Consider the following 19,221-nt stretch of genomic DNA (forward strand, 5'->3'; position numbering starts at 1 on the left):
TATCGAAGCAGGACGTGTACGTGCAGCTACGGCAACACTAGTTTTATTGCTCTGACTTCCATAGGCATATAGACACTTTTGTATGTTTACAATTTTGTTTAAGCGACTGTAGGAATGCAGAAGCATGCTATTTAAGTTTTATATCCCCTTGATAAAGTGACTTGTTTTGCCAAGTAATTAAAATACGTGTTGCTCAGAATCCTTGCGTTGCCGTTTTCTATCCAGAGAAGAACAGACAAAATCAGAAGGGAAAGGAGAAAATTGGACTGCAGAGTCGAAGCTTTTGTTATTTTGTGTTTTGGCTATAAATCAGAGAAGCCAGGTCTGCCAGCTATCACAGGGTGAGGCTGCAGGGATTACCTGGCCCTGCAGAGGCTGCAGGATGCTGCCACACGCTTCGGACCTCGCCCAGATGCGAGTGAAACACAAAGGCTGTGGTTTTAGTGAACCTCCTGAACGTGCACACCTGTACAAGCCTTGCAGCAGGGATTTCAGGCAGTAACTTGGCTGCAGAGTTACTGATTTTAGAGGTTTTATGACACTAACAAGTGTACTTACTCTAAGGGGGATGTTCCCTTAAAATTCATTCCTACTCCTCTGCAGCTCCTCCTTCATTCAAAACTACTGGAGTTGAAGAACTTTTTAAAATAAAAACAAAAAAAAAACCACAGCCGTATTACCTACCTCTCTCTCAGGCACGCTCTCTAGCAAACACAGGTGCTGTAGCAGAGTACCCGTGGGCTCCTGAAGGTTTCTGGCAGGCAATTTTGACAGTGCGGAGGCTCACAAGGCCGGCAATCGCAGCCAGCAGGCCTCAGGTCGGGTGAGGCGCTTGCAGGGCCGTGCCTGCCAGGGGCTGCAGCCGGGGCCGCGGGAGGAGCGCGGAGCCTCACGTCCCCTGGGAAAGAGCCACAGCTGGTGGGGATGGAAATAAACCACCGAGGGGAAAGGGAAAGGGGAACTCCTGCCGTTCCCCCCCTCAGAGCAGTGCAAAGCGTGACTCCGGATTCTTACCCTCTAGCACCTGAATTATTTGAAATCGTCCTGCTAAGGTTTCAGAGGGACCTACCTCAGCAAAGACAGGGATTGCAGGATTATGGCTAACACAGATCCAGACACCACCTCCACAAACAAAACGCTCGTTTCCACCCACAGCTTTTTTCTCCCACACCTATCAGCTGCAGAAAACCAAAGCCAACTCGTTTTTCCTATTACCTTACCTTATTTTCATTCGTTTGAATTTGATGTCCCGCAGAAGCAAAGGGCCGTGGCTGTTGTAGATGACCACAGAATGGCGCCAGCAGCCCCAGCCCTGCTCGTGCAGCACCAGCTCCAGTCCAGCACTGTCCAGGCTCAGGAACTGAAGCTGCAGAGCAAGCAGCGTGCCCAGGGCTTGTTGGTGCTCACTTTTGGAGCATTAACAGCAAGGAAAACAAAACAGAATGATCAGAACACTGCAAACCTGAAAAATAATCTCCCCTCACTGACGGAGTTTGGTCAGCCCTTTCTACCAGAAAACACTGGCTAAACTCTGAAAGCACCACCTGAAATGCGTGCAGCTACTGAGGAATATCTACTGCTGTCCAGCTACTTATGTCGAGAAAATCCCAGCTGCACCTTGGCATTTTCATTAGTAAATTATATGAGGAAAATAAAAGATACGCTGCAATTCAGGGAGGTAAAGGCATTTTCAAACTACACAAATTAAAAGTAGTTATTTCCTATTTGTAATTCTGCCTTAAATTGATTTTTTGATACTACCTTCAAGATACTTCCTATTAACATGAGAATAACCATTCCCGGGGCTAAAAATCTCTCATTCATTGTCATACATACAGACGTGGCTTTTTAAGTTTTATTCAGCTGTAACTGAAAATCAACATCTACATTAAAAACTTTTTTTTTAATGTAACGTTTTATTTTCTTAGACACAATTATTTATCCCAAATGCTTCTTCTTTCTAAATTCAGGAAAAAAAATACTTGTGGTGGTAACAGCTGTTCCTCTACCATGCCAAGTGTTACCACTTAGACGCACCACAGTAGGAACCAGACAAAATAATCGGGTTTATATTCGTTTTCTATTTCCCCAGCAACACACTGCTGTTGTAATCTGGGGGGCTTTCTGCTTTTCCTGCAGCACCTGCTACAACATCCATTCAGTTCTTCGGGGTCTTTTGTGTCTGAGTGATTCCCATGTGGAAGAATAACCAAGTCGAGAAGAAAGGGATGAAAAAAAACAAAACCAAACAAACCAAAATCCCACTGTGGTAGATTCCATCTTCAAAGATTACCAGGATGTCATCAAGGCCTGCTATTGTAACCAAATTCTGGTTTTCAGCAGATGAAAGTCCAGCTGTCAAAAAAATGACACTCAGGATTTTGCCAGCTTAAGTGTTCTTTGAAGTTCCTGAAGTTGCATATTGCCTTGAGTGATCATCATCCTAATTGCATCCTGTAAAACAAAATTGAGGCTACTGAACAAACACATGCACACAGGTTTTACGCAAGTGCACATACCTTAACACATTGAAGTATGCACAGCTTCTTACCAGCACTGTTGTGATCTATTTCTAGCATGTACAGTAACACTATAGTTGCTGACATGGTTAAAAAAAAAAAAAAAACACCAAGTAATTAATTTTATCCAATTCCTTAACAATGTGTTTGGGGGTTGGTTACATCTTTGCTTTAAAACTCAGATTTGGACTCGATTCAAACTCCTAGTAGTATTTTTTTTTTATGCCTGTATCTGCTACCTTTGCAAGTATATCGTGACAACTACTTCCTGGCATTATGAAGGCAGATGTTTAACAGAACAAGGAGATATTTCCATCAACGTTATTTTCTAAGCATTCTTATGCTTTGTCTGCATAACTCACCCACCAATTCCCTGAGCACTGGTTAGGAAAAGAAACAAACTAGAAAGCAAAGGACAAAAGACGGGAGAAATAAGAAGGTTTCTGCAATTCAGGCTCATAAGTACGGAAATCCAATTGCATTTTTATTGGCTTAAATATAGATGAAACTAAAGATTAAAAAAATAAGCTGTAAAAAAGCCTGAGCATTGATAAGTTTAGATTATTATCATGCTATTCAATGCATTTTTTGTTTTCTGATTCTTGATTTAGGCAAGCAGGATTTGTTGGGTTTTTAGCTTCTTAATCCCAGGATGTTATCTGGCAATCAGAGAACTACTACCCCCATGAAGTAAGGATGATATCCAGAGATGCTTAAGTATTTCTCCACAGAAATACCTCGTAAGAGAAATTAGTCACAGCAGACTCCTTACGAGCCTCGATGTGCCACCCCCAGAACAAAACCAGGGGGCCAAGCACAGCACGCAGCGCGCAGCGCTCCACAGGCAGCATGCTTGGGATCGCCCATGTCCCCTCCTCACCTCCTCCGTAGCATCCTTATTTCTTCTGAACTCCTCCCTGGCCCACTCCTGCAGGTAGCGGCGATCTGCCTCGGCGGGGACGTCCCGCAGGGCCCTGAGGATCCTCCTGTAGAGCTGTAGGACCTGCTGCCGCCTCAGGAACTGCCAACACACAGCCGTCAGCCCGCCGCCACGGCCCCGGCCCCGCCACCAGGAGCCGAGCTGCCAGCGGCTCCGTCCTGCCCGGAGAAATAACCACCACGCCCCGCACCTCCCTCCATAACACGCCAAGCGGTGGTTCCCTGCTGTGTGCCCCGCCACCCAGCCCCGGGCGAGGAGGGAAATTCCCCCTCAGGCGCTGCCATTTTGCCCGCACCTGCCTGAGGGTGAGCGCCCCGGGGGGCAGCCGCCCGGCCGCCATCTTGCGCGGCTCCGCCTCCAGCGCCCTCAGCGCCGGGCCCGCCCCGGCGGGAGGAGCCCCGCGGCCGCCATTTGCTGCCGCCGGCCGGGGGCGGGCGAAAAGAGCGAAACAACTGAGGGGGAACTGAGGGGGCGGCTGCCCGGGGTGGCTTCGTGCTCGCTTGTGCCGAGTACAGTGCGAACCCTGCGCTAAGTACGGAGAAATAAAGGAGATTTGTGTAAGCGTTTGACTGTGCTCTGAGCATTGTTGATCAAAGCGTGGCTCAGGCTGCAGTCATCTGTGCCAAAAATAAGCCCTTAGGAAATTATAGCTTACAGTCAGTGTCCTTGCCCTCTTTAGGAAAAGTAGGTAAGTTGTGTTTTTATTTATTTATTTATTTATTTTTATTTTGTTTCCCTTCCCAATATATTTTCCTCGAGTTCCCTACTACAAGTACTCAGGATACATCTGAAATGGCAATGCAGCCCAGACAATTTCCTCATGATGTAAAAACATCTATTTCCACAGTTAAATTTCCCAAACCATTTGTACATTTGTATGCGTAACATATTTGTGTAAAAGAGACCTACATAACCTTACAGGGATATTATATAGTACCTGACATTTAAATTCTGAGGGGACATCACTCCCCTGATATGTTTTCTGTTCTGAAATTTGCTCATCGTGTATTAGTGGAGCAAAGCTCTGGTACAGCCACAAAGGTAAGGTGAGAAAACTCTCCTGATCTATCTCGCATCTCAGGGGCTTGGCACAGCTGCATCTCAAAACAGCAACCGTGATACTTTGGTTGAGATTTTTCTATCTGTACAGCAAAGAGAACAAATCACATCCTTGGTAACACATCCATTTTCCATCTATTTTCTGATCAACTCCTGCACCACGCTTTGGATTGGACACCTTCAATTTCTGTATATAAAGGATGTAGAGTAGACGTATTTAAACAAGTTTCCCGCACATTTTCACTGTCTAAACAGACCAGGGAGGAGTCAAAAGACAAGACCACCACCAATCAAAGCTCCATGCTGGCATATCCTCATAAGAGATGTTGAAGTTACATTAACCAGGATACATTTTCACATGAAAATTCAGATTTGTGCACTGCTAGAGAATGCTGTCTACTTCCATGTGGAAAATCCAGTTGATCAAAGCTTGAATAAATTAACAAAAAAGACAGACAGCATGATTACAAACAGTGGTACCTCTTTTTATTAGAGCCTACTATATAATATGCATAGCTTCTGCAATGAAAAATCATGTCCATGCTTTAAGACATCTCCTTAATGAAACATGTCCTCAATGTCTGCCTTGGACACTGGGGCAAACTTCACAGTGTAAACTGATAACACAGGGATTACTATATGGCATTATTCATCAAACTCCCTGATGATATTATCAGCCAAAAATCAGCAACAATTCAACTGAATGCGTTTAACTGCAGAACAGTTTCAAGTATTCAAGTACTTAATTTTTTTGGTTGCTTAAAACCATCTGAACCATTAATTTTTATTTTTTTTTTTATTTGGTTGCTTAAAACCTTCACCCATTTCCTCCCTCACCCCTTCCCAAAGAGGTGGCCAACCATCCGGGTGAAGCTAACGAGAACTTTTTTGCAAGACAGCTCAAGTACTTCTAACACAGAAATGCCTTCCAAGAAGCAAGACTGATTTTTCTTATTGCAATAGAGAGGAGTAGGAATAACTTTACCTCTTTGAACATTACAAATAACTTATTACTTAAAAGAAAAAAAAAAGTAATACAAGAGAAACTGAAGAAAGTTTTACATCATTTACGTAATAAGCAATGAAAAAACACCATCTCACCATTGCATAATCTCCGCATGGGAGAATACACCTAAACCATTTTGTTCTCAGGCTGTCTGGCTGCCAGAGGGCAGCTCTTGTATGTTAATCCTACTTAAAAAGAGACCTCAGGAACCCTCCGATGAAACGTCGTTTCATGTATTTCAGCAGTTTAGCAGCAATAAGGTATTCGTTTTGTCTACAAAGTCTACAAAGTGTCCGAGGCAGTCACCAGTTCAAACCATTGTCTGAGTGCGTCACTGAGAGTTTCTGGAAGCGCGTTCACATCCCTAAGGATCATGTAGAATGGGAATGGAAATTCTTCCATGTAAGATCTGATTTCAGGCAATTCTCCAGGTCCTTTGAATATAGGAACTTTAATGTCCAAGATGGAATCCTGTAAAAAAGAACTCACGTGACTACACAACTACACACATCAGTTATTCTGTTTTTCAAATTTTTATAATTCTCGTCTGTTAAAGGTTAAGTTTTAATATTGAAAGGCACAAATATTCAACAGTAAATCAAGTCAAAAGCTGAACACAAAGCTCTTAAATATTTTTGCCCTTTTAAACAAAAGAGCTTTAATCAAGCTTCTGCAATACCAATTTCCATAAAGAAATCCTGCCTTCCTTAGTATTTTATAACTTTATTTTACTGTTATCACTTTCCTTGTGCATTTGGTGCCTACCCAACACTGTAATCTGTAAGCATTTTAAGGCTAAAAATTCAACTTGCATTTATGCAGTGACTGAATGCAACAGGATTCTTTAGCAATGTTTTTAATTTCAACACTAAAAAAAACACAAATTCTGCTTGTAAAGGAACTTAGTTGCTCAAGTGTAGCAGCTCAGAAAATTAATAACCCTTGGGAAAAGGACATTTCACTGCCCAGAATTTTAGCTTGCCAGAGTAACTAGATTAGGTATAATCAGAGTATTGTAACAGCTTATCAGAAATAGTTGTTAGGTTTTCTATGAAAAAAAGGTATAAAAAGCAAATTTGAACTACAAAATTAGAATCTTCACCACATAATTCAAAGTGAAACTCAACTTCGTTCACTTATTAGAGTCTCCCTGAAAAGCTCCCAGAAACACTTCTTTTCCAGCTACTAAATATTCTATCCAGTTTTCTCAACTCAGGCACTACTCGCACACACTTTTATGTCCCTTGTTTAATCTCATACTGGCTCCTGCTGTCATATCAAGTGGAAACTGCTGTCAGAAAAGATCATGTTCTATCAAAATTGAGGCAGAAGAACGCATCCCTTAGGGTCCCCAGCACAAGAAGGTCACTGATATAGAACAAGTCCAGAGGAGGGCCACGAAGATGATAAAGGTGTTGGGAGCACCTCTCCTGTGAAGACAGGCTGTGAGAGCTGGGGTTGTTCAGCCTGGAAAAGAGAAGGCTCCACTGGGATGACCTTACAGCAGCGTGCCAGTACCTAAAGGAGGCCTACAGGGGGGCTGGAACTAGGTGATCTTTAAGGTCCCTTCCAACCCAAACCGTTCTGTGATTCCATGGTTACAGAAACTTTGGATTTACCAGCCTGCTAGCTACTTCTCTGGAGAAGAAAATCTACAGCCACTATACTTTAAGATAGAGTTCCGATTTAGATTTTGTGACATGGAAGCTTTTTTTGTGTGTTTCTAAACACTAAAGAGGATAAACATAAAAATAGGAAGAAATCCTACAATATTTCACACATGAAAAACTGAAGCTGGCCTAAATACCTTTGACCTCTGCAAAAGATGAAATAGCTCTAAAGCACTACAAAGACAAGAAAAAGATTTGCTTTGGTTTTCACACAGCACTTGAACACTTTTCCCTTGTTCACTGACTTACCCGGGAATTAGGATTGTCCAACACTACAAAAATAACAAAGATATTGGCATTCTGAGCTGCTTGGACTGCTGCTGTCACTCGTTCCTTGCCTTCCAAGAAGAGTCCTCTTCCATCAGATACAATCAAAAGCAGCTGTGCTGTTTCTTGAGCACAGAAAAAAATAAAAATCCAGTAAATTAGAGTAAGGCATTTAAAAGGCAAACAGACTATTTTTTATTAGTTTTGTGGCTATAATGAGAAAATCCCCAGAGCTTTCTTAACTTCCTTAAGTCTTTATCAAGTAGAATTCTATGAGTTAACATTAAGTTGCAGATACAGGTGGGTCAAAGACATCTGTTTTTTTTTTTTTTTTTTTTTTTTTTTTTTTTTTTTTTTTTTTTTTCCCCACTCTATGAAACCATTGAGATCAACTGGTAAAAAAACAACAAAAAAATAACTGTCCATCACAAGGAAAGACAAAAATGCATGAAATATGCATAAGGAATTGAGTCATAGGCTTCTCTTTCATGCCCGGTAGGTGCCTAGGAGTTCAATACTGGCTGGATTTTAAGAGTCCAGCCTTGGTGAAGTTGCAGCTGCTGCAATGAAATGGGAAGAGTCCAAATCTACTCCTCCAATATCAGGAACCTATGGACACACCTATATTAGCGTTTCATTTTGGAACACAGCACAGTGAGACTATGCCTTTGAGACAGGTTTCCATAGTGTCTTCTCTTTACCAGGCTTGGCTCACCTCACAAAGCAATACTGGAGCACACAGAAGGAATTACTTTCGGATGAAACTAAACCAAAAGACAGGCTCCGGAGGCGCAGCCAAGGCAACCACTACCAGGCATTCAGGACTTGGGACCACACGAGCTAGTCTGAAGTAACCCCCCTGACACATACCCAGCACAAATGCTGGGTTCCTCAGCACTAATCATTTTGCTAGAGACATTTTACTTGCTCACTTTGCCTCTGGAGCCAGAGATATATCCCTCTAAAGAGGTATTCTACCTAAGTTATATGCCTACTATCTTTTAATGACAATGGAAATTACAGTAACTAGTCACAGCCCCTCCCTCTCATCCCCCTAAGCATAATATCTAGGGAGAGATGCAGAACATTCCTCCTTTTCTGCAGACAGTGCTTGCTCTTTTTACAAAGAGGGATGATATATTCCACTGCCTTTTCTCCTGCTAGCTTCCCTGATTCTGGGGCTTGCTGCTGCACTCTGACCTAACTCCCCAGGACAGGATGCTGCCCCCACTCAGAATATCCCAGCAGCCGCGGATTATAAATCCTAGACTGCCCACTTCTTGGAGTACTTTAACAAAAAAACTTTTGAAAATATGGGTGTCACCATGATAAGCTTCTAACGAGCACAAGGCAGTCTCTTAGGCTAATTGTGGGTCAGCCATAAAGTGGTAACTACTCTAACTGTGGGTCAGGCATGAGGTAAGAAGCCTCCCAGCTTTTCCTGGAAACTCAAGCAGCTCATGACCAAAGTCTGCATCACAGTGAAAGACATGAAGGAGGCAAACCCGTACCCTCCTCAGAAGCACGCTTCTGGGTACCTATGGGAGTCAAGCTCTTGCTCACAGAAAGTGCTGAGGTCAAGACTAGAAATGTCGAGGGATTTCAGGCTGCTAGGAGGCTGGATGATGCCAGAAAGCAGACACTGTCTAGGGCTTAAACATGATCTGGAAACACGACCCAACAGGGTACGGCAAAGCGCACCTTTTTAAAAAGTTTTAAACAAAATTTCAGTGAACTACTGACTGATATGAGGTAGGCGTCTTCTGGGGTCTGAGCTAAACTTTAACCAAACATTCCTTTTGACAAAGCAAAACCCAAAGCAGCCCTAAGGCAAATGACATCTCTGCGTCATCCCAGTCTTTCTGCCAAGGTATTACTCTAGGGCTGTAGTGACTCTGGGACATTGTGCTGCCTCAGCAGCAAACATACTAATAAAAACACTCACCAGGATTAATATTTTGAGACAGCTGCTGTGCTGCAGCAAACATATTCGACGATGATTCTAGAAACTGCAGAAGAAACATAAGATAAAAGTTACCTTATAAAATACTAAACATAGGAATGATAACATTTTAAATAACACATTGCTGTATTTTAAATGCCGAGATAGTTTAGCTTGACCACCTACACAGATGCATTCCTTGGCATTTTCTTGCATTAACTCCTGTTTGAATTCAGTACATGCTTTTGAATTAGAGAATCTTTAGAAAATCCTTCGATCTGGATTTAAAAATTTTCATTGCTAATAAGGCCATCAAAACTTCAGTAAACTGCTTAAGTGATTAATGACATCATTAAAAAAAATACACCCTATTTCTAGGCTGAACTTCTTTGACTTTGACTTGAAACAAACTTATCTAGCCACATATTCTCCATTAATAAGACATCAGCTGTCAAATACTCCCAATTTTGCTATTTCTAAGATTACATTTGAGCTATTTTGGTCTCTACTTTTTCATTTAGTATTAACAGAACATCATCTTCAAATTTGGAAAGGTAAGAGTACAAAAACCTTCCTAAAAGCAGAAAACTTTGCAGAAATCCAGGAAGTAATACTACAGAAAGTTATTTTCTTCAGGAAGCAGCCAAGTCTGACAAACATACAGGCTGACAAACAAAGCTGTTGTTCTTCCTGGAATCCAAGACATAAATCTTCAAGCTCCCAGAAACTTAGGTGGTTTGTCACTGCGGCACAGACAAGAGTAAGACTGAGAGCTTATACCCAGAAATGTTTGTGACCTGGCACAGAGAAAGATGAAGGTGACATAAATCAGAAATATGAGTGAGAAAAAAATCTACTTTCACCAGATCATGTGATAACTCGTTGTTACCTAATGAGTTATTACACACTTAAATATCAACAACCGGTACAGGTTAAAGCAATCATGAAACCACCAAGCTGCTGATGTCTTGGCCTGGAGAGAATTTGCAAGCCTGGTGTCCTGGAGGCATTCTTGCGTACCTGAGCTATTTTTGTTTTCTTCTGCTGAAATTTGCAAAGGCGCAATATCCGTGTCCCCGACTGGTCACTGAACTGTTCGTGGAAGGGGTGCAGCAGCTGAACAGTCTCTCCAAAGCTTTAGAGAAAAAAGTTATAGTGTGAAACCAGTACTTGCATTCTGCTCTAAAAACTCTTTAAGATAAGTGTCTATATTTTAAAGAAACTCACCTATACACAGCAATTTGTCCCACTTCTAGAAGAGTCAGTGCATTCCCAATAACTGCCAGGGATTCATATGCAAGCTGTGAAAGAAGGAAGTTAAATGAAAAATAGGGTACTGCAAGTTTTTCTCAGTTCAGTATTCAATACGAAAAATGTTACTGAAACTATTTTTCAGTATCTAGTAAAATAAGTGAAGGGGCTGCTTATCTTTTTTCCTGTTATATTTATGTGAGATAGTCATTGACATAAAAATACACTAGTTCTACTTGAAGACTTCTGCTGACTGATTTAGACAGCAGATTAGATTTAGACCACTTTGGACAGGCTAGGGAAATAAAGACTGAAGTAACTATTTTGGAGGAAACATGCATTTTTCATGAAGACCTACATGAGAGCTATAATGAACTAATATTTAACCCCCCCCCCATGAACTACATAGCTAAGACAACTAAGAAAACTACAAAAATAATTTCCCAGTGGATATGCAGACCTCTGTCTAATGAGTTTATTATCTTCTCCTTTCAGTTAAATTTCACTGACCTTTTAGCAACAAGTCTCTTAGGCATGAAGTCACAAGAATTCGAGCCCATGGATCAGACAAATAACTGCCCTAGAACCACCAGCCAGCTTTCCAACAGCCACCACTTCTGCATGAAATAGGTGAGCTGCTGACATATGCATCAGCCAGGGATAGTCTCTTTATAGTCCTTCCAAAGTGTTTTTTGTTGTTTATCTGTTTGTTTTTACCTGTTTAGAGTGATTGTCTATCATACTAGAGGAATCATCAATCGCCAAGCAAATCTGGTACTGTCGTTTACTGGGCTTGGTCCTTCGCAACCAGATCTTATCCTTCCGGAACTGGCTGGCAATATAGGGGATCACTTTGCGCATGTTCAATCTTTTCCCTGTTCTGTAGTCTCCTCTGAAAGTTAAGAAAGAAAAATATAGTTACAGAGCTTATCAATAAATACCTCATTCCAGAGATCCTGACATATGCAGCATATGTAGCAAAATACTTGCAATATTTTAGGAAATTAAGTAAAATAAGCAAATAAGAATTACTATTTTTGAGTATCTGTATTTAGGTATAAATAAAAATAAAACAAAATAAAATGCCCGTATTTCTAATACAAGATTGATGTTCTGTGCTCTTAAAAGTTCTTAAACCTAGGTACCTAAAATGGAAGACGTTGCATTTAGACCCCTCCACTTTGCAACAATACAATTTACATTCTGACATTTAACAACATCTGTGACTCAACAGCATTTCACAGGTTGAAGTTGGTTTGATCAGCAGCTGCACAGGAGAAAAAAAATATAGGAGGCAGTATCCTCAGGATAAGTACTTACCACTACATCACATTTGTGTTTCATAAAAAACCTGAAGTTCCGATACAGAAGTAAAATTAAGGCATTTGCAAAGAGGAATAATTGCTAAAATAAGAACTTTAACTGTAGAGATACAAAATACCCCCCCAAAAGGCATTTAAAAAAACTTCAGAAAAGTCCCAACTTACTTCAGCTTGGCTGCCTGCGTGGGTTCCAGTATGAGCCGTAGCTGTTCACAAAGCTGCTGTGACAGAGGAGCTGTCAGTACTAAATACCTCTGCCACAACTGGGCTGCCTCCTTCTCCTACAACATCGTACATCACAGAAAAAAATAAAAAGTGAATTATGTAAAAAGTTGGGAAGCACCGCCTGAAAGAAAAACAAACCTCTGTGTACCAAGGAGGAGGTAGCATCAGCTGAAACTATACAGGGGTCTACAAACGTAAGGACAACAATTTGCTTTCGAATAAGAACGTTCCCTGCTGCTACAAAACCGCAATGCACGAGGACTGCTCCTCTAGGAACTTGGGCATTGCTGCTGATACAGGAAAATCTTGCAGTGGCTACCATCTGGTAGTTCACACTGCATGAAGGCAAGCCATGGGCATGGGGTGCTTGGGGACATGCTTTAGTGGTAGACTTGGTACCGTTACATGATGGCTGGAGGGATGAATGGGTCTTTTCCTACCTAAATGATTCTACAATAAAGGTTCTCTCTCAGCCCTCACAAATAACATTAATTATAATTCAGCAAAATGATGAAGTCTTTACACTGGCAATTTCATTCAGGAATGACTTCCAAACATGGCTTATTATTCATGACTAGGACAGTCAGAGTAAGTATCTACCACCAGATTCTGGTTCTCTTACTCAAACTCCACCACTGCAACTGAAGAAGGCAGCTCGTGTTAATCATAATTTTGTGAAAGCTTTATCCAGCACTTAACTACAGGTGATAATTCAAAATGGAAGGAGCTTGGCAGGGCCAAGAAAAATGTTTTTAATGATGTAAGTTTTAGAAGTTATCAACAGAGTAACTTTCTGCAGATAGCACGTTCAAAAAAAGATCTGAAACATGACCCTGCTTTAAGAACACTGTTGTTTTGTTTGTTTTATTAGCTAAGTTAAACATAACAAAACCCAGCATTTAAATCACACCATTTTGAATGTTTAGATTCCAGCCTGCTTGACTTCCTCAACACTTCAGCAGTAAAACAATATAAAATAATGAATTGTAGGGTTCTTAAGACAGAGTCGACACTAAAATGAGGTCACTAACCTCCTCTGGAGTTCCAGGCTGCTGTGTTTGCCAAGCTTCCAACTGCCTTTCAAGTTCCTTTCTCAGCTCTTCAGGATCTCTAACGATGTGCTAGAAGTGTAGTTACAAGATTTATGAGACAGTAAAATAAGTTCATGTATCTGCCAGTCCCCAAACCTCAGCAAACTATAGAACAGGAAAAGTGCACTGTTCTTATTCCTTTAGACACAAAAACACCTGAAAGATTTGAAGATTTCATTTTAAATCTCTTTTTTTGTTAGCTTCCATGTACATGAAGTACAAATACCCCCCCCCCCAAATACCTACCTATAAACAAAGCTAGGCACTTCTATACAGACATTGAAAATAATCAAGTACAGAACCACAAGACGATTTGAATGAACTATCCTGCCAAACACCAGATCTAGTGTCAGTATAATGGAGATCAAACTAATATTACATGGCTGTTATCTTCCAAAATAAAATATTTTTCAGTTAATTACATTTTTTAAAAAATCATCATTCAAACCACTTCAAAAGGATTGAATGACACCTTCCTCTTCACATGCCAGCACTTACTGTTTGATAAACCACTCTGTTGAATGGTACCTAAGCTGTATTACATTTCTTTAACTTTTTTTGTTATTTCAGCGACTTCTGTTCCTTACTTTTAAAACCATAACTTAGACAAGCAGACATGTATGGTCTGCATAACCCACAGGTTTACTGGGTTAAGAAAAATAAGCCTGTGAATGCGAATTCAACAATATCAACAACTTAAATCCTTTAGAAGCAGCAACAATCCCACTTGTCACCTACTGCAGGTTTGAGGAAGGGAGGAAGAATGTACGTGCAGGGGGGCTTCTTCCCTCTCCCTCACCTGCTGAAAGATGAGATTTGCACTTCTCCCCCAGCAAAGTTTCTCCTTTACTCTTGAAGTGATGCTGCAACAGCTCCCCCTCCTGTTTGAGGTTTTGCCTATCAACTGCAGCACCTATCTATTCTGACAGAAGCAGAACACACTTCAGCAGCCTCTTCCCAAAGGGCTATCATTTCACATTTAGCACTAAGGTAGAAATATCAGGTCTAGCCGACACACAATGCATATAGGAACACCTTTCTATGGCGTGTGTAGAAACAGTAAGATGCTTCCCTCAAAGTACATACTCTGGGCACACTATTACGAGTGGACGTTCTGTACTTCTAAAAAACAGACACTAGAAGTATTAATTCTTCATCAACTGGGTATGCACCACCAGCTGCTTCTATGCCATAACCCTATGATAAAATGCACTTTTTACAGCTACCAATATCAATTGGAAAACTGTGCTGTACAAAGATCTAGGAAGATGATCTAGGCTGTCACAGTGTATTTTTTAATTGCAAAGCTCATGTAAGGCTCGCAAGTGTTCCAGAATGTTTGCAATTAGCTTTAAGGAAGCAGTGTGTTGCAATGATGAAACTGAAGGTAATTTTTTCTCCAAAGTGGTATTTTAGGGTCATTGACACATAGCTGTCTCATCATTCTGAACCCTTTTTTTATCTTAAGGTCACACACCCTCACCTACTGCTTTCTGCTCCACTCAAACATTTTATCAGGAGATTCAGCTGGGCAAAACAGTTCTCAGTTACAAACAAAAGGTTTCTTTTTTAGGAGTGAGGATTGGATCTTGCTACTAAGGATGTGGAAGAATTTCCATTTTAAATGCATCATTCAGCTGCATATACAACAGTAGGTATTGTGTTACTTTTCATTTGCTATTAAAGAAAAGCACGCTGCTGAGTTATCTGAATCAAAGCAATTCTAAACTTCAGTATTCACAGAGTGTCATTAACTCAGGTCAATGAAAACAGGCAGTTCCTGTACTGGTAAGAAGATGCATTAAGTATCATACCTGGGAAGTATCCATCAAAAACTGATGGGCTGTATGTATGGTAGAGTCCTTGCTTCTCTCTGGTTTTTCTTCATCTGCTTTTGGTAACTTTTCTGTTGTAGAGTCACTGGCATCTTCAGAGTCAAAATTCTGTATCTCTGGCTCCACTTCACCTGGTCCTACAATCACAAAATTGTGGATCACACAATACAGCAATTGCTATTGCATCTCGACTCTTTTCAAAGTCTCTCACAATATTTCATAATGCTTAGGCATTATTTTTTTTTAAGAGAAGTGCACAAATATTAAGACAGAGGAACAGAGTGAATACAAGACCTTGCAACTCAAAGAACATAAACCATTTTGCAAAACAAACCAAGTGCTAGTGAACACATCTTTAATGCTTGAAAATTCCATTAGTGACGTACATTTTTCAACCTACACAGCCTCTCTGAGCAAGTGACAGGAAGAAAAGAATTAAGAACGTTCACAAAGTGATAATTTAAAATAAAACAATCTTTTCTTATCTCATTTTTTACTCTCTACTTCAGTAATGGAAAAATTTCCTCTAAATCAGAATTCAATTTACAAATAAAGGACCAGACTAAAGGTTTTCTTTTATTCTTGTTTATACTATACTATTAAACAACTATTTTTTTTAATTTTTGAATAATTATTCTAAGAACAAAGCAAGAATTACATGGAAAAGAAAAATAAACTGCTTGCACGTATGCCTGTACCATAAATTTCTTATTACATTTAAGTGAAGAGATTAAACCTGAAGAGAGTAGGAGAGGAAAAGGCAAATTCAGGCTGGTAAAACTCATTTTCTGTCTCCAGCCAGCTTTTGTGTTGTTTGGTATGAAAACCATCCAAACTTCCAGGCTGCAGTGTCATTTACTTAAATGCACCAAAATTAAACTTGTGTGAGGCAGTCACTTTTATTTCATTTTCCATTTATGAAAGAAAGTAGTGAGACAATGACACTACAGTGCTATGTCACCTGATACTGTTCAGTCCTCAATTTTCTGATGTTTTATCCAAAGTTACAAATAAAAAAAGTTGATTTACATGGTGCTGATGCTGGTATCACTGCAATCTATTGTTATATGCCCATTAATTGTGTTTAAGACTGCGGAAAAATGCTTGGTTTTCACTTCTTCAAAGAAGTTCATAAAGATTAGAGACCTTTAACTTGAAAGAAAGCAGCAAACCACTCCGTCACTTAACCAATTTAGAAAAAAGGCTAATGCTGGTTACCAGACCAGAGTAAAAATACTGTTGCAGAAAAACCAATTGATGTTTTAATCTTATAGAATGTATCCACTACATGCAAATGTAAATACCTACATACATGTATAGACATTAACACTTGTGTTTATAATGGTTTTAAGTTAACATACCAGGATTTTTAGAGGCAGTAGACTTCATTTCTGGCTTCAGCTCCTCTGTGTCTACTGCTGTGAGATCCTCATCGTTCTGCATTTCTGTTTCCATAGCTGCATCTTCAGAATCTCCCTCTTCGTTTTCGTTTAGAGGCATTATAGGTTTCTCCTGCTCCTTGCTAGCCACATCTATACAAAGGCAACAAGACTCATTAAGGAGGGAGAGGAAGGAAAAAGGAGAGTGACAAAGAAAAGAGACAAACTACAGCACTTTGAGGCCACTGCATTTAAGTTTTACTGAACTTCACAACAGAGCTGAGCTATTGTCTCAAAACATTTATCTTTCACCGTGCTGTGCCATGTTGTGTCAATGAGCTATTGCTCTGAAAATCTGAAGAATAAAGACATTACTTTAATAAAAAACAATTTAAGGTCAGTTTAGAGGAATACTTTTGAAGAGTCACCACTTCATTTGATACAGAATAAAGAACCTGTTGCATTAATCTATGTATTTTGAACATGTGGTAACAATGTGGGCCTCAAAATAAATGAAATGAGATGAATAAAACGAGAGAAAAGATTTTAAATAGGTTTAACACACTAAAATCCCATTTTATGGGTGAATGCACTATTTTCAAACATTATCATTAGCCTGTACCTGATTACCAAAGACAGCATTCATTGTAACGAAATAGTGTTATGCCTTGCAAAGCAAGAATGTTAAATGTGACCATCAAAAAAAACAAAACCACCCAAAAAACTACAGCAAATAGGAACTTTGGGATTTGATTCTAGAATGACAACTCTTTACACTCAGAAATATCACCGTACCATAGGTCTGTGCATCATAGCATTCGGAGCCTTCTTTAATATGTTCAAACGCATCAGCTTCTTCCACGTTTTGTTTAGGTTGAGTTGTATTCTGCTTTGCTTCACTGCTGGATTCTATGGTTCTCAGTCGCTTGTGGATATGTTCGTTGTGATCTCCCATGGAGCGCTCATTGTCTGCCTGACCAGGTTTTCTCTTGAAACTCTGAAAAAAAATAAACAACCACCATGAACTTCAGGTGAGGTGCAGACAAACACAGATTAGAACATGAGTTCTAACAAAGAGAAACAGACCTGAGTATTTGCTGGTTAATATCAAGTCATTCAAATTAGGTACAAAACTTAAAAAAAAAAAAAAAAAAAAAGATAAAATTACTAAAAAAAAGAACAAGATGAACCTGTGTATTCTTTCTGCTTTGCTTTTCAGAAGCCATCCGGGCCATACGTGTGGATTCATGACCTTCTGATTGATTTGCACTTGCAGCTCCACTTCCATATTCCTGAGGCACACACAAAAAAATTGAAACTGTAACTGAAAAGGTATTTAGCAACCATTGTAGTCAAATTTTAGAAATTAAATTGAATTGCTGTGCAGCCTTCTCGTGCTAATGAAGAAAGGCTCAGAACTGCAAATACTGGCAGACAAGACAGTTCTGCAGACCAAGAATTAGCCTAAACCTACCACACACTTCACTGCTAGGAAGATATCTTCATTTTTTAGGTGAATTTCTAAACGCTGTTCTAAAATTGCATCTTAGACACTTCTTAAAATATGGCAGCAGTTCTTTGATTGTAGCTTAAAAACATACAGGTCGAGCATTTCCTAATCAGACACTTCCACATAGCTTACCTCTTTAGATTGGTCTTTTTCTGAAGCCTCCCCAGCTAGTTCTACAGCACTGTCACTCTGCAGGTTTTCTTGCCCAGTCTGCCCTTGTGTTTCGTGCTCCATTCTTTCCTCAGACTCGGGAATCTGCTCATCTGTCTCTGGATTATCTTTGTCCTCCTCTGCCTGAAATAAGATCAGTTTATTTTAACATTCTAAAAAGCATGGGGAAGCAGAAGGCCGAGGAAGTAACTGGAATACAGGTAGAAATACACCAGATAAATAGTAAGCAGATCTGCCACCTTCATAAAAATTCTTACTAACATCCCACCGCAATATCAAGTTTGTCTCAAAGTAACAGAGGACAATGAAGTCTCAGGGAAAAAAAAAAATACAGGCTTTTATTTATTACTCTGTACCTGAGGTTGAAGGCCTTGGTCACCAGCAGGGATTCCCTTCTCTTTCTCCTCTTCAGCAGATTCATTTTTTTCCTCATCAGGTGGTTGCGACTCTTCCTCTTCTGCTTCCTCAGTGTTCTCAGTATTTCCTTCTTGATCATCAGCATCTTTCTCTCCTTCATCTTCCTTTTCCTCTTTATCTTCAGAAATGCCTTCTTCAGCAGGTTCTGCATTTTGATCTCCCTCTTTTTCTGCTTCACCGGCATCCTCTTCATTCTGATCTTCTGTATTCTCTGCCTCATTTAAGTCAGCAGGTTTGTCATCTATTTCAAAAGTATTCTCTTCTTCTGCATTAAAAAGTCAGAAATGTATAAAAAGCTTTCAGGGAAATACAGAGACAGTGAATACTAATGATATAAACAGAACAAACCGACGCAACCTAACAGAAAAATCTTACAGAAAAAATACTGAGAATTCTGTAATCTATGGTTTTCTATAGCAGGTAATTTAAGTGTCGCAATTAGTTTGTAGCTGAGAACACATTTTAATTTTAATTTTATTTGATGGTCAGTTGATTTTAAGTGCAAATTCTTCTAAGTATCAGGAAAAAAAACAAAACCAAAAACAACTGAAGAAACAAGGAGCTTCTAGAGTAAGTTAGGATGTATCACTTGGCTAACATCTGAAAATATGCTCCAC

General features: G+C 40.0%; 2 protein-coding genes across 5 annotated transcripts in view; both read right to left on the bottom strand.

Annotated features, from left to right (window-relative positions):
- Positions 1–1,848: 1,848 nt before the first annotated feature.
- On the bottom strand, positions 1,849–3,809 carry LYRM2 (LYR motif containing 2). The gene is made up of 3 exons (XM_084283791.1): positions 3,755–3,809; positions 3,400–3,540; positions 1,849–2,454 (listed from the first exon to the last, which is right to left on the bottom strand). Exons 1-3 carry the CDS (start codon positions 3,797–3,799, stop codon positions 2,374–2,376), a joined length of 267 nt encoding a protein of 88 aa, XP_084139917.1. The 5' UTR covers positions 3,800–3,809; the 3' UTR covers positions 1,849–2,373.
- A 1,173-nt stretch (positions 3,810–4,982) lies between these two features.
- MDN1 (midasin AAA ATPase 1) overlaps positions 4,983–19,221 on the bottom strand; it is a gene marked incomplete at its 5' end in the record, with an annotated part of 93,858 nt that continues 79,619 nt past the window's right edge. For all 4 annotated transcript variants that reach the window (XM_084284878.1, XM_084284876.1, XM_084284877.1 and 1 more), the window contains 14 exons: positions 4,983–5,995; positions 7,444–7,586; positions 9,407–9,470; positions 10,424–10,538; positions 10,631–10,704; positions 11,372–11,546; positions 12,142–12,257; positions 13,233–13,322; positions 15,107–15,264; positions 16,489–16,659; positions 17,302–17,503; positions 17,697–17,798; positions 18,149–18,310; positions 18,544–18,869. In XM_084284878.1, the coding sequence (XP_084141004.1) occupies positions 5,807–5,995; positions 7,444–7,586; positions 9,407–9,470; positions 10,424–10,538; positions 10,631–10,704; positions 11,372–11,546; positions 12,142–12,257; positions 13,233–13,322; positions 15,107–15,264; positions 16,489–16,659; positions 17,302–17,503; positions 17,697–17,798; positions 18,149–18,310; positions 18,544–18,869 (2,087 nt within the window). In that variant the 3' untranslated portion in view covers positions 4,983–5,806. The remainder of the gene's footprint in view (positions 5,996–7,443; positions 7,587–9,406; positions 9,471–10,423; positions 10,539–10,630; positions 10,705–11,371; positions 11,547–12,141; positions 12,258–13,232; positions 13,323–15,106; positions 15,265–16,488; positions 16,660–17,301; positions 17,504–17,696; positions 17,799–18,148; positions 18,311–18,543; positions 18,870–19,221) is intronic.

The sequence above is a fragment of the Netta rufina genome, assembly GCF_964035555.1.
Source record: "Netta rufina genome assembly, chromosome: 3".
NCBI lineage: Eukaryota > Metazoa > Chordata > Aves > Anseriformes > Anatidae > Netta > Netta rufina.

Bases quoted from the DNA above. Each gene is read 5' to 3' on its own strand.
- LYRM2 (XM_084283791.1), bottom strand. From the start codon at position 3,799: ATGGCGGCCGGGCGGCTGCCCCCCGGGGCGCTCACCCTCAGGCAG. The intron at 3,541-3,754 runs GTGCGGGCAAAA...GTGTGTTGGCAG, and splicing joins GGGCGCTCACCCTCAGGCAG to TTCCTGAGGCGGCAGCAGGT. The intron at 2,455-3,399 runs GTGAGGAGGGGA...TTTGTTTTACAG, and splicing joins ATAAGGATGCTACGGAGGAG to GATGCAATTAGGATGATGAT.